Raw genomic sequence first — 20358 nt, forward strand, 5'->3', positions numbered from 1 at the left:
CTGTGAATATGTTGTCTTGGTGTTGTAGTCTCCGAGTGGGTTGAGAAGAGCAGGGTGTGCACCTAAGTGGGAGTCTGGGTTTGGGACTTACTGTGTGGTGGATTCAGTGTGTCCTCTAGATGCCATCCTCTTTCCCAGTGCCCACAGTCCCTGCTAGGGCTTCTGTGTAGCTGGGAGATAGAAGAATTAGAACACCATTCCTTGGTTCAGTTTCTTCCTGTGTCCAGTGTATGTCTCTAGAAAAGAGCACTATAGGAAGTCCTGCGAGCTGGGTTTGGGATTCCTCCTTCATTGGATCCCACCTACAGCCTCTTTTCTGCCAAGTCTAGGAGTGCGCATGGGGGTGGGGCCAAGGGCTGGCTAGATCACCTTCTGGAAACTATTGCTCCACTCACCTCTGTGGGCTTCCACACAGCTGTGTCAAGCTGACTTATTGGTGTTTATGAAAGCCCCGGCATCCTCTTGTGGTCTTGTGAGAACTGTGGGGAGGTTGCAGGGCAGCAGTCGAGAGTGGGGCTACCCCATGGAAGAACAGTCAGGGGTACAATGGGACTGCTCCACCTTTCTGTTGGCCATAGGGAGGAGGAGTGTGGCTGCTGGGGGGGGGCTTCACAGGGATTTCTGGATATGCTTCTTTGTTTCCCAGAACAGTGCTAGGAAAGCACTTATTCTTCAGACTGTGCTCTCGAGTTCTCTTCTTTTAGAACTCCAGATGTGAAAGCTGTTGCCCAGGCCTCAGGTTTCCAGCTCTCCTGCACTGCAGAACTGTGATATTGCTTAAGACTTCTCAGTCTCTAAAAGTTTCAAGTTAAAATTAAAATTGGAATTGAGACTTTTTAAACTCTCTTGAGATTTGGAGTCTTCCTGGCGTTTTCTTGATCTGAAACTTGTAGGTTTTGTTTGTTTGTTGTTTGCATATTACTCTTTGGGGTCCTGCCACCCAGCTCCCAAATAAATACACAGAGACTTATTCTTACTTAAGAATTCCCTGCCTTAGCCAAAATGTAAGACAGTAGTGTTTGTGATGAAGTATATAGGAGTGTGTGTCAGCATCTCTAGCTGAAGCACATCTAACTGGAGGTGATGGGATGCTCACGGGAAACCAAGGATCTGAGTAAATGCAGAGCATGCCCATTCAGTGGCTAGAGGTGCCGCATAGATGCTCACCTGTCCACAGGGATCCAGTCCGTATTGCTCCCATTCTGTAAGGAGGAGCAGAGGGCCTGGAACAAATAAACTTCAGAGAAAAAAACATGAGTAAGCAGGGTTACGGAGGAATCACTAATACAACCAGATTTAGAAAACAGTGTGACAGCGTCTTTCAAAACAAGGTGTGCACTTACCCATGCAGCCTGGTGTGCCCCAGAGAAAACAGCTGTGCTCACGTGGACCCTCACGTCCACCAGTGTATGGACAGCTGTACCACCCACACCATGGGTATGTGCAGCAATAAAAGGTGCCCACTGCTGATATGACTTGAGTCTATTTTCAGGGTCAGGAGGTGCATATTTTAATTCCATCCCTGGGGAGGGAAAGGCAGGAGGATGAGGAATTTAAGCCAGCTTTAGTTACGGAGTGAATTGTCTCCTACAAAAGTAAACAAGAAAACCTCACCTCCTCTCAGAACATTGTAGACTCTATAATGTAATTCTCTTGAAGTGAAATTGTAGGGGCACGTTGGTAATTGCACGGGGCTAAAGGTGGTGATGGGTAGCTTGGCAACACAAGGCAGGAGGGCCCTTATGATGAGACTTCTGTGTCTGCCTGTGATAAAATTGCACCAAAACTGCACACAGGTGTGGGTAAAACACTGAGTTCTGAGTGAGCTGTTTGAGCTGTGCCGGTGTCTGTTTCTGCTTTTGATCTTCTGCTCACGGGGAAACACCACGTGACACCTGTCTCTACACGGGGGATATGGCCTGTGTTGTTGTGAATCTGTGTGTGTGTGTGTGTGTGTGTGTGTGCATGTGTGCATGTGTGTGTTTCCCTGAGCCTCTGTATAATCAGTTGCTGAAGGCAGGCGTTCACAGGGAGGGGATTCCTGGATCTGGGTTGAAGCTGGATCAGGCAGTCACCAATCATGTGGAAACAATGTGATCCATTTCTTGTAAAATGTGTTAGATCCTGGGTATTGTTTAGAGACTTCATCTTTCAGTCAGAAACAAAACTGGACTGCTTCTGGGCATCGTGTTCATGGCTGTAGTCCCTAGGACTGGAGTGCTGTGTTTGAGACCAGCCTGAACTGTGGTCAGCACGACTTTCAGGATTGGTTTCCTGTGCCCTCCTGACTCACTGTCTTTGTTAGGAGATTCTGATTGGCTCTGCTGTAATCACTGCTGTTGACCACATTCTGGGCCCGAGTCTGTTTCTGGACTTTCTCATCTCCTTTTCTTTTGCCTGGAACAGAATAATCTTTCTAGGATTCTCCCCATACGTCAGCAGGTCTGTGAGGCCCTTACTACTCCCTAGGTGGAGACCCTGCATGGCCAGTCCCTAGGCTCTGTTACCACCTGCAGCTCCTGACACCGAAGCCCTCCAGATATTGACATAATTGCTTCAGTGCTTCCTCTTCTGGAGAGGCCCAGAATGCCTTGCTCTGTGCTGAGGCTGCTGTCCCATGGGGACATTTGGCTTTAGTTCCTGACTGCCTCTACTGTGGGAGAAAGAGTATTTAAGGTGCTGTCTACTTTGGGAACCTGCCCTCGGGGAATTTCTACAATGCTGGCTGCCTTGGGAAAATGGGGAGAAAGGGTGAGCCCGGGACCTTTGCTCACATGTTTTCCCACATGCTGGTTTTAGTTGTATTTTAATTTCAGGAGGTTGTTTACATAGGCATACTAGATCAGCTTCTAAAGCTGGGATCTCTCTTGCGCTTTGAGAAATGAAAGCGCTGGTGTTTATTTCATAGTTGACTCGTCTTTGTGTTAAAAAGTGTAGCTTAGTTGGTAGAGCACTTGCCCAACATGCACAAGGCCCTGGTTTCAACCCTTAGTGCTACGTAAAACTGGATATTTTCCTGAGCAGGTGCTCTGAAATCCCAGCACTCGTGAGATGAAAGTGGGTTTCCGAAGTTAAAGGTCATAATCTCTGCACCCCATATTTCTCTTCCTATCACTGTGGACACAGGGGAGGCCAAAACTTCAGAATCATTTTCAGAACAGACAGAGAGCAACCATTTTAACTCAGAAATGAGTATAGGTGCAGAATGGACTTGTCTTCATTTGGGTCACGTGCTCAAAACAGTGACCCCACACACACACACCTTTCGTTGAGATGGGTTTGGTATGTAGTCCAGGCTGACCTCCAGCTCAGAATTTTCCTGCCTCAGCTTTCTGAGTGTGAGGTTGTAAGAGAGGGTCTGTGCTTTCTGTTGTTGTTCCTTAAAAACTATTTATGTGTGAAATGTAAGCCTTTGACAAAGAAAAGCTGGCTTGTAAAACAGAATTTAGTGATTAGAACAAGTCTCTTTCTGTTTTTTGAAATGAAGTGTCCTGTAGCCCAGGCTGGCTCTAGACTGACTTATGTAGCTGAGAATGGCCTTGCAGAGGTCTCTTCTTTCAGTGGTGTGGTTGCTGTCACTCAGTCAGCCGCTCACCTGTCTGTGCTGGCTATGGTTGAGCTTGAGCAAGAGCAGGTGCAGGGCTTCTTTACAGCTAGTGTGTCTTCACCAGCCTTTTCCTTTCTCACTCCCATCTTCCTTTAGTGCACACACATTTATAATTCCCTTGGGTTTTAAAACACTGATTTATCCAGGTTTTATTGGTGAGATTTTTGTTGTTGTTGCTTTTAAATTATGACTAAGGATTAGAAAGATAGCTCAATTGGCAAAATGGCTGGAAGACCTGCGTTCCATCCCCAGAATCCACATTTTTAAAAGTCAGATGTGTTAGTGTGTGCGCTAAGGGGTTGGAGACAGGCGGATCCCTGAGGCCAGCCTAGTCTCCTTGGTGACTCTGGGTCAGTGACAGCCTTGTCTGAGAAGGAGTAAGCACAGTGCCCACACCCGAGGAGCAGCACCCGAGGCTGCCCTCTGCCTCTACATGGACATTTCTACCTGCTGCACAAGTGCACACAGATACATCCTGTGTTTTATAATGTGCCTAAAATGTAACTTAGAATCATGTTAGCCTCTGAGACTTGAGGCAGAAACTGTAGCAAGACAGCTTTTGTGACTCCGAGACTTGAGAGTAGAAGTCCTCTCCTGGAGCCAAGGCAGTGGGCGTGTTTCTATGGTGGTGAGAATGAAGGAGGGCTAGTGGAGACGTTGAATACAGAAGGTGAAGGGGTTTATGTCTGCCACATGTGTACAGTGCCTGGGGAAGCCAGAAAAACATGGTATTAGAATTACAGATGGTTATGGACCAATGAATGTATGGGCACCGGGAATTGAACCCAGGTCCTCTGAAAGTACAACCAGTGTTCTTAACCACTGCACCATCTCTCTACCTCCACCCCTTTTCTTACTGTAGTTTAAATTACCCAGCTCTGATTTGGGTAGGAGATGCTGAGGGAAATTTGCACCAAGACAAAGCTGTTCCTGAAGAGGTCAGCAACCAGTCTGCATGTGGTGTCATGGACTTGGAAGTGGTCAGCACGTCTGATGTATATTTTTAAACTCATTTGGTTTTATTAACTAAGTTTATATGCACCAGCCCTTCACTGGATCTTGAAATCTTTGCTAAGATTCAGAAGACCCACCATGGGCTGAGAGCTCAGTAGATGGAAGGAAGGCCCAGATGGTATGATCCGTCACTGTGTACCAGGGTGGGATTCTGTCTGGAGGACTGACATTGGTGGGACAGATTCTTAGAAGACAAGGAGTCCATCCAAACACCAGGATCAGTGGTGTAAACAAAGCACATTAAGTGTAAGTCAGCTCCACCCTGGTGTTCCCACATCCAAAGTAGTCTTTTTGGTTTGGGGCTTTTAGTGATTCTCTGCTTTTCAGGTACTTCGCAAAAGAGCCTTTCTGTTAAAGAACACCATTTGCTAACTGGACTTGGCTGTCAAAGGAAGGCATTGAGGTCACACCTTTGGGCTTCTGTTGGCTTGCTTTCTGCTTCATCTGAGGACATGTCTCAATCTGCAGTCAGCCCTTGCAAATGTACTTTCAGTTAGCACGGTGAGACCAGCCAAACCGATGACTCCATGAGGGGGCAGAGTCCCAGTTATTAATCAGTCTTAATTTTGTGCTCAGTGGGTGCTTTGCTGTCTGTCCAATACAGGCAGAACTGTTATCGAATTATAAGAAAATAACAATACAAATTGCTACAACTGACTAACTTCAATATCAAAATGATAGCATGAATTAGGGGAGTCGGGGTTAACTGTTAGAGAATTTGAGTGGCCTATGGCTAACCTTTGACTCTCTGGCATTGTTAAGGGAGGGAGAGAAAGCCGTCATGTGGTTCAGGGCCTGCTGCAGATGGGGTGAGGATGCTCAGACTTCTAAACTGTCAGTCACTCTGTTCATTGGAGACCTGCTTATATATCTTCCTTCTCCTTTTCTTTCCTTTTTTTTTTTTAATTTCTTTTAAAGATTTTATTTATTATGTATACAATACAGTGTGCTGCCTCCATGTAAGGCTGCAGGCCAGAAGAGGGCACCAGATCTCATTACAGATGGTTGTGAGCCACCATGTGGTTGCTGGGAATTGAACTCAGGACCTCTGGAAGAACAGTCAGCATCCTTAACCTCTGAGCCATCTCTCTACCCCGTAGTCCAGGCTGGTATTTGTACTTCCTGTCCTCCTGCTCAGTTTCCAGTGCTGAATTCTAAGTGTGCAACACCACACCCTGCTCATACCTTTTGAGTTGGCTTTAATTTACCAGGGTACCAGGAGCTGAAAAACAAGAAACAACAAATAAAACCCACAGTTCTTGGTAACTAAAATGGACAAACCACATTTTTTGTTTGTTGTGTTCATGGCTGTCATTACAGATTTGCAGTTATTTTATATAAAATGCTAGCAAGCTGAATGTTTCCCTATTTACAGTTTTCGGCTGGTAGGTGGTATGGAGACTGAGGAGAGCTTCCTGTTGGCAGCAGGTGATGGGCAGGAGTCGGGAGGAGTGTAGTGCTCAAGGACCTCCCAGGCCTCACTCTGATGGCATCTTGGTGCATAGCCTGGTGAATATGTGTGTCTGCCTGTGGCCCTTTAGAGGGGGACCGGTGGCCCATGACGGTTCCTCTGCATCTGCATCCATAGTCGGACTTTCTTTGGGAAAGGCTTTCTCGGCCTTTAGCTTAGGCTTGTTCCCAGCCAGCTCATCAAACTTAAATCTACCAGTTTCTATTAATCTACATTTTGCTATGTAGGTTCTACCTCTCTCTCACTCTACATCTGACTTGTTCAGCATCTCTCTGGCGTCTCTCCACCTCTCTTCCCAGAGTTTCTTTCTTTTCTCAGAAGTCCCGCCTATTTCTCTCCTGCCTAGCTATTGGCCATTCAGCTCTATTAAACCGATCAGAAGGTGCCTTTCACACAGTGTGATCAAATATCCTGCAACATTTCCCCCTTTTTGTCTACATAAAAAGGAAAGGTTTTAACTCTAACATAGTAAAACTGTTTACAGTAAGAACAGTTGTCAGATAAGAACTCTATTTATAATGTCTAGTCCATTGATATTTGGCAAATTTGGAGTAAATACTCTATTTATTCTACCTTGATGAATCCAACTTTTTATACCTAACCCACATTCTATCATAGTTTGTATTACCTTCCTAAAAATATTTTTTTAGACCATAAAACATTTTTTAGAGAAGTAATTTAAGTTTTTATGTCTCTAAACTTATACATTTTACTTCTCTTTTGTGAATTTCTTTTCTGAATTTGGTAAAAAAAACAAAAAACAAAAAACCTGTGACTATAACTATTTAGACTTCAGCCCCATCAGAGACCAAAGAAGGATATACTATTACCTGAGTGACCAGGAGGTACAGAACAAACAACTTCCAAAATTATAGAACTGATAGAGACAGCTGGCTGCCTAGACAGTCACCCAAGATTCCTCTGCAAGGATGGGGCGTCCATCTTGAGCCTACAGGCCTAGACTATCTGACTGACTTTTTTGTGAAGCAGGAATCCTTTAAGGACTGCCCTGCCTTATCTTGGCAGAGTGTGACAGTCACCTTCTTTTGTGTTCGCTGTCCAGTCTGGACAGCACACTGTCGGCAGTTGAGTAAAGGGCAGGTTCTTGCCCAGTGGCTGACTTTGCCACAATAAAAGCAAACTCTGTATGTAGGTTCTTTGATGCCCCTAATTCTTTTTTGAAGCAAATTGTTGCTTCCAGGAACAGATTTGTCTCACTATGAGGAAAAGCCTTATGTTATTAAAACATCTTAAATGCCATATTCTTTAGGTCTCTTAAGTGTTTGGAGACCTTCTATCTAAAATATATCTCTGTTTGATCATAAAAACATACCTAACATGGCCACAGATTTAATTGTTATAGATGACTAACTACTAATGTGCATTTCTTATTATCCTAAATAACTTTCAAGGATTAGAACTTTACATTAGATTTTTAAATGAGTGGCATAGGTATAATGCTTAAACAAGAGTAGAAACATATATACAGTATGTTCTAACAATAATAACCTTAAACTTGTATCAATATATAAAATACCTTAAACAAGAGTAGAAACATATATACAGTATGTTCTAACAATAATAACCTTAAACTTGTATCAATATATAAAATACCTTAAACAAGAGTAGAAACATATATACAGTATGTTCTAACAATAATAACCTTAAACTTGTATCAATATATAAAATACCTTAAACAAGAGTAGAAACATATATACAGTATGTTCTAACAATAATAACCTTAAACTTGTATCAATATTTAAAATACCTTAAACAAGAGTAGAAACATATATACAGTATGTTCTAACAATAATAACCTTAAACTTGTATCAATATATAAAAATACCTTAAACAAGAGTAGAAACATATATGCAGTATGTTCTAACAAAAAAAATCATAAATTTGTATCATATATAAAAATCCATACCAATGTAAAATATTTGAGATTAATAGTTGATTTTGAATTTAAAAGTAGATTTAAAAATCTACCCTTTTATTCTATCATTCCTATATCCCCCCCCCTTTTCTTCTTAGAAAGAGATCCCTAAATCTAACTTTTGCTTAGTTTTTTTTCCCTGACCATGACCAGAAACAACTTGAAACTGTCTCCTCCCCAAACAAGGGCAAACATTCCCTGAACAACCAGAAATCACCCACCCCACCTCTTGGGAATGTGGGCATTATATTCTTAAAATTACTTGTTTTTGTCTGGGGATGATGATGTCTTTAGGGAACCCTGAGAAAATTGAGATAATGGTCAAGTCCTGGGAGAGTTGGCTGTATCATTTTCTGTTCTCTGTGTGATGGGGAAGTGTAGAGTTCATGTCCCGATTGGCATAGTCCGTGAGGCTGGCAACTTTGAAGCTGTTCTGGGTGCATATTTTTGAGGAAACTGCAGCAGAGACGTTGTGAGGCTGGGTCACCTGGGCTGCTTGTCTTCATTGGTGTCTGGGCTTTTTTTTCTGAAAACATACAAGCTTCTAGAGGTAACATACATGTCCGCACTAACACAAATATGGAATGTGCAGTGTATACAGGTCAACTAAAGATAAGTTTTTGTTCTGTGTTTGATCGGGTAAGAGGCATCTGTCAACTTTGTAAGTCTGATTGGACTGAATAACCAGACTGTAATATGACTTTCCAGCCATGCTGTATGAAAGGATGGCATGTAATAAATCATTAGGACTCTGTAGTTAATAAGATTTGTCCTGTCTCACTCAGCCTCTGAGCTGTCCCCATGTCAAGGGATCAGCTCACATGCCACCTGTCTTGTAGTCTTTCCTGGTCTCTTCCTTCATGTCTGCAGCCAAGATTTTCTGGTGGTCTCCCCTGATCAAATCTGATCTTTATTAATTTTGAAGGAATTCATAGCTCTTTATTTCCTGTGAAAGCAAAGGTATAACTGATAGGGGAGAGTCTTCTATTTTGTGTTACTTTCATTGGTTAAATAAAGAGACTGCCTTGGCCCTTTGATAGGACAGAAACTTAGGCAGGCGGAGTAGACAGAACAGAATGCTGGGAGAAAGAAGCCGAGTCAGTCAGTCGCCATGATTCTCCCACTCCAGACAGACGCAGGTTAAGATCTTTCCTGGTAAGCCACGTTGTGATGTTTCACAAATTATTAAAAATGGGTTAGATCAATATATAAGAGCTAGCCAATAAGAGGCTGGAACTAATGGGCCAGGCAGTGTTTAAAAGAATACAGTTTCCGTGTAATTATTTTGGGGCATAAGCTAGCCAGGCAGCCGGGAGCTGGGGCAGCAGGGAAGCGGCCTGCAACTCCATACAATGTATAACCTCTCCCCCGATGCAACACATTTTCTGATTTCCAATCTGAAGTTAAGACATTCTTGAAATATATAGACTGATTTAATTCAGTAGGTTTTTCCCACAGTCTAATATCTCTCAGCAGCTGGCGTGTTTTTGTTCATTAGCATTTAAAAATTTCAGTCAACAAGGCACCATCCAGGGTCCAGACCCCTGTGTATTTCTCATTCTTACATGGCTTCTTTTTATAATACTTTATTCTTTCTTTAAAGATTTCCTTTATTATTTTAAATTATTTATTTTTCTATCTATACCCATATTCTTTTCTTCCTTCAGCATCTAAGCACATTTCTAAGCATGTTGTACCTGTTTAGGCACTCTGCCCCCTTTAGGTTCATGGGCACCAGTGGTAGCCACACCTAACCGTCCTAGCCGGATCTAGCCATCCCAACTCTGGGAAGTTGATGAACCCACTTTCCAGAGTCCCTGTGAGCCACAGCCAGCTGTCATGCTTGTGGAGAGGCCCAGGCTGTGACTGTGGTGCTGGCTGGTGTGACTTCTTCTTCTGTGAGGTCATGCCAAGTGTTAGAATTCAAATGTAGTCAGACTGGGACTGCCAGCTCCCCAATAATGACACGGATTTATTATTAATTATGAGAGCTTGGCCTTTAGTTTAGGCTTGTTCCCAGCTATCTCCTATAACTTAACCTGTTTCTATTAATCTGTATTTTGCCACATGGATTTTACCTTTTTTCCATTCTGTATGTTCGACTTGTTTCGCATCTCTCTCCACCTCTCTTCTTCCCAGAGTTCTTCTCTTTCATCAGAAGTGCTGCCTATTACTTTCTGCCTAGCTATTGACCATTTAACGTTTTACTAAAACAATCAGAAGGTGTCTTTCACACAGTGTGATCAAATATCCTGCAAAAGCCAACTGTAAGGATAGTTTATTTGGGGGATAAGAAATGACATACCCCCTTGGTTTGCAGTCTGTCAAATGAATTCTAGTTCAACTAAGGGTTTGTATATGAAGATTTAAGGGAGGAAGGTGAGCATTAATGTATACTTGGCCTTTCTGAGCAGATGAAAAGGACCTCATTAAATAATTTATGTAATGGGCATAGTAGAAGAAAACATTTAATCTTACAATTGATCGTAGTATTCAGGATGTATAAAGCTTCAGTGATGAAGACTGTGAAGGAAAACACGGTAACAGAAGAGAGTGGAGCATCCATAAACGACACAACACACACATATAGTCAGCTGCTTCCCAGGAAGAAAGGTGTCAGCGTGAGTCAGTGGAGAAAAGATAATTTCTCAGTATGGTTGCAGACACCGTTTGTGTAAGCTCAGCTTGGCTCAGAGGCCAAATGTCAACCTAGAGAACTCCTAGAAGGAGCATGGAGATGTGTGCGGGCTCAGCTTAGCTAGAGGTGTTTAGATGTCACAACAGAAAGCACGAGTAAGAGAAAAGGTCACTTATCTATTAAAGAACTTGTTTCCAGAATGTATCAGACACTCTCAGCCCAGTTGGGCATGGTGTCTAAAGCAGGGGACCATGAGCTGGAAGCCAGTCTGGGCTATACAGGAACCTTCTGTCTCAAAACTATGACAATAATAAAAGGCAGCCTAACTTAAAAAAGGCTAAAGGCACCACCTTTAATCCCAGCACTTGGGAGGCAAAGCAGATGGGTCTGACTTTAAGGCCAGTCTGATCTACAGAGTGAGTTCTAGTATAGCCAGAGCTACACAGAGAAACCCTGTATCCAAAAACAAACAAACCAACCAACCAGAGTTGATGCCAGGCGAACACATGTAGGCACTTTGTTCCATTGCCATTCAGGAAATTCAAGCTGAAAACCACACCTATTAGGATGGCTGTCATTTTTTAAACTGAGAATAGCAAGAACTGACAGGGATACTCATGTTGTAAGTTCAGTTGAATGGGACAGCCCAAACTCATTTTTGGTGGAACCATAGAATCAAGGTACCTCTTTGGATATGGCGGCCTGTTTCATTAATAGTCCACACCCACCTAGCACGGCACTCTTGATGGCCAGTTTTACGTGCCCCGCAGAAATGGCGGCTTGCTTCATGCTCTTGAAAGAGCAGTTTTGTGTGCTCCGGTTGTGTTGCAGTGCACTGTGGGGGTTTGAAGTCGCTGTGTGACAACAGCGTTCTGCAGTGGTTCCTCCCTGGAGAGCATCCACACTGACACGCCGTGAAAGGCTCAGTATCTCTTTGTGTTCCTGTGCCCATGCCCTTGGCTCATGCTTTTTACTTCCATGATATCGGCACCTTAGACTTTTGAGATCTGTTTTACAACAACATTGAGTGGTAGCTAGATATTTTCCCCTAGGGCTAGTAAAAGGGACGTAGTCATCAAAGATTTAAATTTTTTTTAAAGATTTATTTATTTATACAGTATCCTGCCTGTAGGCCAGAAGAGGGCACCAGATCTCATTATAAGTGATTGTGAGCCACCATGTGGTTGCTGGGAATTGAACTCAGGACCTCTGGAAGAGCAGTCAGTGCTCTTAACCACTGAGCCATCTCTCCGGCCCTCAAAGATCTAATTTTGTAAGGTATGGATTTGTAACTGATTCTTCACCATCATCTTTAGGAGTACCGTGAGGAGCTGTTCTGATGAGTTAGAGAATTGGAGGTGATCAGGCGTTCGGGTGGACTTTGTCTGGTGATGTACCTGGGTAGCCTGTGTTTGCTCTGACTTTGCTGTCTCCTTTGAAGAAGGGGAACGGAAGTAGTTAGAACAGCCACCAGCACTGCCTGACTCCTTCCTGGTTCATGAGCAGGGGATCAGTTCCCTCCACATGGTAACACACACATACCTACAAAGATGGTCCATTATCCTGAATTTAAAAAATGTTTCATAATAGCTACATATTTTTGTAGAAAATAGCTGTTTTTCTCATCTGAGTTTTCTTTTCTTTGAAGCAATTACTTGCTTTAAAAATTGAAATAATTCTTATTTCTCTTGTTATGGAGAAATTGATCTGTGAGTCCCTTGAGGGGATCCTACAGATTGCCCCATCACAAGTAGAGACTCCTCGTCTTCAAGAACACAGACTATGTTGAGGCTGCCTTCTTTACCCCTTTCATTTCTGTAGAGATTGTCATCCCCACCCCCGGTTCTGCTCTGTAGCCAGGGGCAGCTGATCTCACCAAGAGCTTACCAGAGAAGTGGTGGAAAGAAGGATTAGGCTCAGAAAGCTGGGTAAGTTGGGTGAGATGACTCTTGCCCTGGCAGGCGTGTTCCTCTTGTGAAGCCATACTAAAAGCAATAACTTAGCTGCGGTTTTGTTTTTGTTTTAGCCTAGCAATCTCTTCTTCATTTTATGGAGTTGTTTTCTGACAGCAGTAGGTTGTTAAATGGGTGTGAGGGGTGCTGAGTTGGTATCTGCTGCCTGCCTGGTGGAGGGGTGTGTATGTGTGTGTGTATGTGTGTGTGTGTGAGTGCACGTTGTGCGTGTGTGTGTGCGCACACGCATGTGTGTATGTGCATGTGTGTGTGTGCATGCGCATGTGCTCACAATGTGGCTGATAACTCTGGCTTCTTGAACTTTTCCATTTTACTTGAGCAAACAAGTTTGCACATGGCAGTAAGCAGCTGACTACAGCAAGCTTCACCCTCCTCCATCTGCTGCAGACTTCTTAGACTCCTTCTCTTTGGTGTTTTTTGGAGGCTAGGAATAGGTACTGCCTGCCCCTGCAGTCTGCGACTGCCTTTCCCACAGTATTTGCAGAACTGTCTTGTCCATGGTCTTAGGTTCACCCCAGTAACAGGCTCAGCTAGGTCCAGGGGATGTGGTAGAAAACTGTAATGGCAACCCACAGCTGAGATTTCCTGGTGCTAGGTCTCCAGGCTGGAGGGCAGTGTGAGGGACCGCAGGGAAGATAGGGGAGCGCTTTGAGAATTTAAGCAGGTAGCAGACTTGTAGAGTAGTGGTCAGTGCTGTTTGCTAAGCTTAGACCCAGGTAGAAGTGCCGTGAGTGAGGCCGGGCTGCAGATGGGGACAGGTTGGGGCAAAGTCCTTAGCTTAGCTCAGGTGGCACTGATTTTTAGTTTCAAGGAACATTTCGGTGCATTCAGGTCTTGCTGGAAAGGAGATGTGGAGAAGCAGGCTGGAATGGACACATTCCTTTTGGCTCTGTTTCCTCCTGAAACCATCTTCAGACTAGAGAATGGCCAAAACTAAGGGGACAGAGACAGATTATTGACTTTGTGAAGAGCCTGTCTGGCTTCCTCCACCCTCTTTGACTTTGCTCTGGGTTTGCCCTTTGGTGCTGGGGATCAAACCCAGGGCTTTGCAAGGCCTGGCACCTTACCCCTAAGCTGCAGCCCTGACTCAGCTTCACTCTTAGCAATCTGTTTAAATAACCCGATAGTTGATGTGTGCTCTAGCCCTGGTATCCTTGGGACTAACCACAAACCTTGTTTGGAGTAGGAAGAGTCTTCAGTAACCAGCACTCCAGGTGATTTTGGATGCAGACCAGTAGTTGTTGCTGGGTAAATAGGAATTCAGTGTGGTAAACCACAGGCAGTTAGGTTGCAGATTATCATACGAAAAACAAGGGACCTGGCGTTTATTGTAGGCCCCCAGGATCCACACAGTTCTGAAAAGAGCCCTGGGTGTCTTTGACACTGGTCAGAAGAGTGTAGCTCTCAGCTGCTGTGGGTGGTGGTGTGGGTGCTGCTGTCTTACTGGCAGTGGTGTAGACCATTCTGGTTCTGTTGATTTATTGACTCGTGACTGATTCTGTTAAAAGAAAGCTTGAGGAAAAATAGAGGTTTCCACCTGAAACCTTCCATTCTTCCCATCTTTATTACTTTCTAATCTTTATTTTAGATAAGATTTTTTAAAAAATTAGTGTGTTCTTTTGTTGTTCTTGTTTTCATTTTGATCTTTTGGTAGCCTGCCTAAAAAAGTCTTTCTAATATAAACTCTACACCAGCCTGAGAATCAGCATCCTTCATCTGTGTTGTGACTGATGATCCTACTGTGTGCATAGCAGGGGAGACTTCAGGACTCATTTGGAAATTGTATTTTTAATTCTCCTGAGAGCAGCCAGTGTGACTCCCATCCTCTGTAACATCAGACTAAGACCTGTCCACTTTTCATGTGTTACCATGAATTGAAAGATTTTTTTTCTATTTACTAAATGAACACTTATTTTTCCATGTTTATTAGCCAAGAGCCTTTATAGCTGGATCTGAAATCAAAATGTCCCTTGAAGTAGTAATATCTTTAGGTTTGGTTGGTTGGATGTTTGCTATTTGACAAATCTGCACAAAATCCCTGAGTCCTTTCTGTGTCTGGCCCTGGATGGTGGGTCCTTGAGTGCCAACCCCTCCGTTCAGGCTGTCATCTGCATCTTGATAGTGTAGATGTATTAAAATTTTTTATGAAAACCACAAAATAGTACTGAAATGAATTTTTATTAAGATAATGTCACTTCCCTCTCCAACTTGTGAAAGGTGATTTTCCTGGTATCATCCTTAGTGGCCTTCACGCCAGACGTCTGCTCCTGGGAACCTTTATATTCTGTCATCTCTGTAGGTCGTGGTTTCTGGGCGAGCTCCTCACAGTGGTGGAGCTCAGAGCAGAGGGAGTAAGCCTAAAAGCAGGGCCAGGTATACTCCTTGAAGGCCTGCTCCTCCTGACTTAACTTTTGTCAGACTTAACCTCCTAAAGGTGCCACAGCCTTTAAAATAGCACTATAAGCTAAGGACCAAGTGCTCAAAACATGAGCCAGTGGTGGACAGTACAGATTTAAGCCTTAGGACTTGCTTCTGGCTTCCCAGGGCTCATGACCATCTCTCATGTGAAATGTGCTCAGTCGCCATAATTGTATCAGTCCCTAAACTATAGTTCAGGTCCCTTTGAGACTAATGTCTCTTAGCTGTGAACCCTGTATAATTGAAAAAGGAAGTAAACTCTTTTCTGTGTGCAGTTGTTCAGAGTGAACAAAAGGGGGACTAGGAGAAGAGGAAGGAGGGACTGGACCAAAGACTGAAACCCAGCAGGCCAAACAGCACCATGTCTGCAGCTGGAGCAGGTGCTAGCATCATCTGAGTTCCTTCTTGTGGCCCTGCCATTTGCAACACTCATGGGCTCTGTGCTGGGTATTTTATGTCAGCTTGACACAAAAACTGAAGTCATCAGAGAGGAGGGAACCTCAATTAAGAAAATGCCTTCATAAGATAAGCTGTATGCAAGCTTTTAGGTATTTTCTTAATTTGTGATTGATGGGGATGGGTCCAGCCCATTGTGGGTTGTGCCATCCCTGGGCTGGTGGTCCTGGGTTCTATAAGAAAGGAGACTGAGCAAGCTGGAAAAACAAACCAGTAAGCAACACCCTTCCCTGGTCTCTATCAGCTCCTGACTCCACGTTCCTGTCCTGTTTGAGTTCCTGTCTTAGGGTTTCTATTGATATGAAGAGACACTATGATCATGGCAACTCTTATAAAGAAATTATGTAATTGGGGTGGCTCACTTACAGTTTCAGAGGTTCAGTCCATTATCATCATGGCAGGGAAAATGGTGGCATGCAGGCAGACATGGTGCTGGAGGAGAAGCTGAGGGTCCTTCATCTTGCAGGCAACAGGAAGTTGACCGAGACACTGGGCAGTATCTTCAACCCTGAAGATGGCACCATTAGCTGGGGACCCAGTGTTCAAGCCATGACAGGCTCTGGTTTCTGAGCCGTTGTCAGCCCACCTCATCACTGCAGAGCCTTCCTTACCATCCTCCTTAGCCAGGCCCATCCGTTGGCTTTTCTTCCTCTTGTTGCCTTTGTGCCTGGCTTTCCTTGGTGAAATGAGAGTCCTGTGAAGACAAGGGTCACTCATCTCTGCACTGCTGTGCCTGGGACGGTGCCGCTGTTGCTGAGTGCGGGCAGCTCGGTGCCTTGGACATTTGTGCTAAACACTTAGCGAGGCTTCAGTGTTTATCTTTCACTGCCCACAGCAGTTTCGTGGGGAGATAGATTATGTCACACATTTTTTCTATGTGTGGTATGCATGTGTGTGTGTGTGTGTGCGTGCACACACACACACACACACATATGTGGAGGCTCAAGGTTGATGTCCAGAATTACCTATGATTGCTCTTCCATTTTAATCAATGAAGCAATGTCTCTCAATCAAACCCAAGTGCCCTGATATGACCACTCACTAGACAACTTCTTATGGGGATACAGTCTCCACTTTCCAAGGGTAGATACAGGCAGGCTGTCATGCCCATCTTGACATATATATGGGTTCTGGGAATACAAACTCCAGTCTTAATGCTTTCAGAGTAAGCATTTAATCACTGAAGCATCTTTCCAACCCAAATCCACACATTTTAAAATCACTTGGGAATATTCTGCATTTGTTTCATGGCCTGTTTGTTGTCATTGTTTTTTTATGAAGTGGGTTCTTTCTCAGGCTGATCTCAGCTTGTGATCCTTATACCTGCCCCAGCCATGAGCGCTGGTATATTAGGTGGGTGCCACTATGCCTGGCTAGTAGCCTGTTTTTATGATTTTCCTTTGACCCTTATATTGCCAAAAGTAAAATCATTCAAGGATACAGAGAGAGAAGAAAAACAAATCTGGGATAGAAATCCAGCCTCAGTGTCCACAGAAGATCGGTTCCAGAACGCCCCACATCAGCCCCAGAACACTGAAGTTCTATGTATCTGTGATAATGGCACTGCTGTGTGGCAGTCTTAGCAGTAACTGTCAACTTGACACAGCCTAGAAGCACATGAAAGCGTTTCAGTTGAGGAGTTGTCTTTATTGAGCTGGACTCTGGGGCGTGTCTATGAAGACTGTCTTACTAATTGATGTAGGGGCCCAGCCAACCGTGGGTGGCCTTACCTGGGCCAGTGACCCTAGGCTCTGTAAGAAAGCTAACTAGTCATGAGCCAGAGAGTGAGCCAGCCCACAGCTTTTTGTGACTTTCTGGCTTCAAGTTTCTGCTTGAGATCTGCCCCTAACTTCTCTCTCAGTGACAACTTGTACCAGTCAGATGAATCCTGTCCTCTTGTACGTTGCTTTTGGTCAGACTGTTTCATAACAGCAACAGTAGGAGCTAGATCAGTGCCTACACAGACATTCCCATATATATATATATGAATTCCCATACACATACACACACACAGAGAATGGAGTCTATAGACCCCCTTACATAGTGCTATGTACATTGTTGAAGCTACACTGTGGATAAGAACAAGTCTGAGCGCGCTCAGTGCTGATCCCTCTCCTTCATGGGAAAGTGTTCTACCTCTCACATTGTCTGTCGTGTTGCCATGTGATCCATACTCAAATACTTCAAAATTTTGCACGTTACTTAGTACAGGGCTGTTTCTAGTTCCTCACCTTGTAAGTAGTTGTGTGTGGAGAAGCGATATGAGCTCTAGCCAGACTGTGCGGTCTGCTCATCGTGTCCATCTCCTCCTTCGCTGCCCCTCTGACCATGCCGACGGACAGTGTTCATTTGCTGGAGGAGATGACCCTTGCCTTAGTTACGCTTCTACCTGTCCTGAGACGTGGCAACCAAGGCAACTTAGAGAAGAAAGGATTTATTGTTGGTGACAGTTTAGAGGCTGATTCCATGACTGCCATGGCACCCAGCTGTCTGTAACTTCAGTTCCAGGGGATCCAACAAACTCTTCTGACCTCCACGGCACTGCATGCATGTGGCATACGTACATACAGGTAAGACATTCATACAGCCACATAAATCTTTTAAAAGTTGTACAAAGAGAGTTTAAGTTAAAATCAGTTACATACATTTTCCTTAAAGACCTTCAGGTCTGATTACAATCGAGATTTTCCGTACTTCTCAATGACTATTTAAAGAACAAGTATATCGACTGTTGTTACTGAAGTTATCTGAGTAGAGACCTCTGAGGCCCAAGATCAGGGCAGCCCGTGTTAAGAGCAGGGCCAGCCATGTCTGTGAGTGCCTTCATTGCAGTGGCTTTTCATAAGCACACCCACAGCAAAGTGTGCCACACACCCAAAAAGCCGCGCTGTGAGGAATGGTGGCGTCTCACTTGTTGCCCTTCTTTTTCCTTTGAACCAAGGAAATAGTATTTGATTAACAAATTTTAATTTTCTTAGGTTGGAACTTCCATTATTTTAGGTGTTTTAGGCTTACATGTAGACAGCAGCTGCCTCTTAGCAGATGTAATGGCATGGCAGACCCTGTGGGGTCAGTTCTCCTCTGAGCCTGTGTATCCAGAGTGCTGCCTCAAGTGGGTGTGTGTGTGTGTGAGAGAGAGAGAGAGAGAATATTACCACACGTACGTTTTCATTTTTAGAATGAATTAATTTGTGATGCCCTTCTTAAATCCTTTTTTTGACCTGAAAAAAAATTCCAAAAAAAAATCACTTTTTTTTCTAATTAAAAGGCTTGTATTTTATTTAAAAACAAGAGGTAGAAAGTTGTTTGCTGTTGTGAGTCCTCGGATGTTAGTTCTTGCAGCTTCACATGGGCAGGGTCCTGCCAGGACAGCAGTTTGTCTAAAGCTGGGCAGTCCTGTGATACTAATGACAAATTTACTCCTTCTTTAAAAAAAAAAAAAAAAAAAAAAAAAGTTTTACTTTTTGAATAATGTGTGTTGGGTGTGCACATTAGTGCACTGTCCTCGGAGGCCAAAAGGGGGCATCACATCCCCTGGGGCTGGAGTTCCAGAAGGCTGTCAGCCCCCATGTTTTACCCTTCTGTGGAGCAGCTCTTACTGTTTGCAGACTAAGAACTTAAATCTTGGACCCAGCTCCACCATGTAATGTGGTCAGACCCAGTGTGGGCTCTTCCTTGGCTTGCATGACAGCCGTATTTCTTGTCTCTGAGCTTCACTTTTCTCATCTGTACCTCTCGGGCTGTGTGACTAGTTACCACCCCAGAGTGAGGAGAAAACAACATGATGATGCTGACCTCAGGCAGACCCTTCCAGCCTCACAGCTTTAATGTGTCTAATGCTGGGTGTGCTGTCGCCATCGGGAAAGCAGACCTTGTCCCTTGACTCAGAAGCCTGGGCACTGGTGTCCCAGTTCTCCTGTTAGTCAGACTGACCCCTCTGCTCTGTTACGGTTTTGCAGTCTGTTTTGTATATTTTTACTTTAAGGACAAAATACTTGCTAGCCTCCCTGGTTTTTTAGATACTCCAGTATTTAAATGCTGTCTTTCGTTTGTAGACATATGGAGCCTGGGTGTGATCCTTTTCATGCTGGTGTGTGGGCAGCCGCCCTTCCAAGAGGCCAACGACAGCGAGACACTGACCATGATCATGGACTGCAAGTACACTGTGCCGCCCCGTGTGTCTGCAGGGTGCAGGGAGTAAGTAAAGCATGGGCACATAGCACGAATCCAACACCTGACACGCCTTCAGCGTGCAGTGATTTGAGTTCATTTAATTTATGAGATTACTGTTCTGCTGTTATTGCTTGGGGCCACCCAGTAATATTTGATAAGAAATCAAACAGAAGAGCGCCAAACAGTCTTGCTTATTTCTTACACATATTTTCAAGAAATCTATTTTGCCTTTTCAGCCTCTAGAAGTGGTGGTTAAGACCTTTCCTGGCAGGTGCCTTTTTCTTCAGTGGCAAAAGCAAGACCATTTGGAACTGTTTGAGTTTCCAGAAAAGGGTTGGGCTGTCCTTGGCAGGAGCATGGCATTGCAGGGTTCCTCCTGACTGTCATAATAGCGTATGTCTTTTATTCTCACGTCCTCCCGCAGCCGAGGAGAGCCTGTGCTCTGGTGTGCGCCGCTGTGGGAAGCCAGCACTGACTCGCTCTGGGGTTTCTCCCTGGGAATTTTCAAGATTATGGTGCCATCGCCTGTGCAGTGAGAGGTGCAGTTGTGGAAAAGGGCTGTTTGAAATTAGGATATTTTTAAATAAATAAATGAGATTGTAGTTATCAGATAAATTGAGTTTTTCCTGTCAGCTGTAAGAAAGCGATGGCAGACGGAGGGGTCTCTTCCAG

The 20358-nt window shown here is 44.1% G+C and overlaps 1 protein-coding gene across 2 annotated transcripts in view; it reads left to right on the plus strand.

Annotated features, from left to right (window-relative positions):
* The window catches only part of Snrk (SNF related kinase), a 54972-nt gene that overhangs the window by 23102 nt on the left and 11512 nt on the right, over positions 1 to 20358 (plus strand). For both annotated transcript variants that reach the window (XM_057767033.1, XM_057767034.1), the window contains one exon: positions 19569 to 19710. In XM_057767033.1, coding sequence (XP_057623016.1) covers positions 19569 to 19710 — 142 coding nt within the window. The remainder of the gene's footprint in view (positions 1 to 19568; positions 19711 to 20358) is intronic.

This window comes from Chionomys nivalis, chromosome 4, assembly GCF_950005125.1.
Source record: "Chionomys nivalis chromosome 4, mChiNiv1.1, whole genome shotgun sequence".
NCBI classification, from domain to species: Eukaryota; Metazoa; Chordata; class Mammalia; order Rodentia; family Cricetidae; genus Chionomys; species Chionomys nivalis.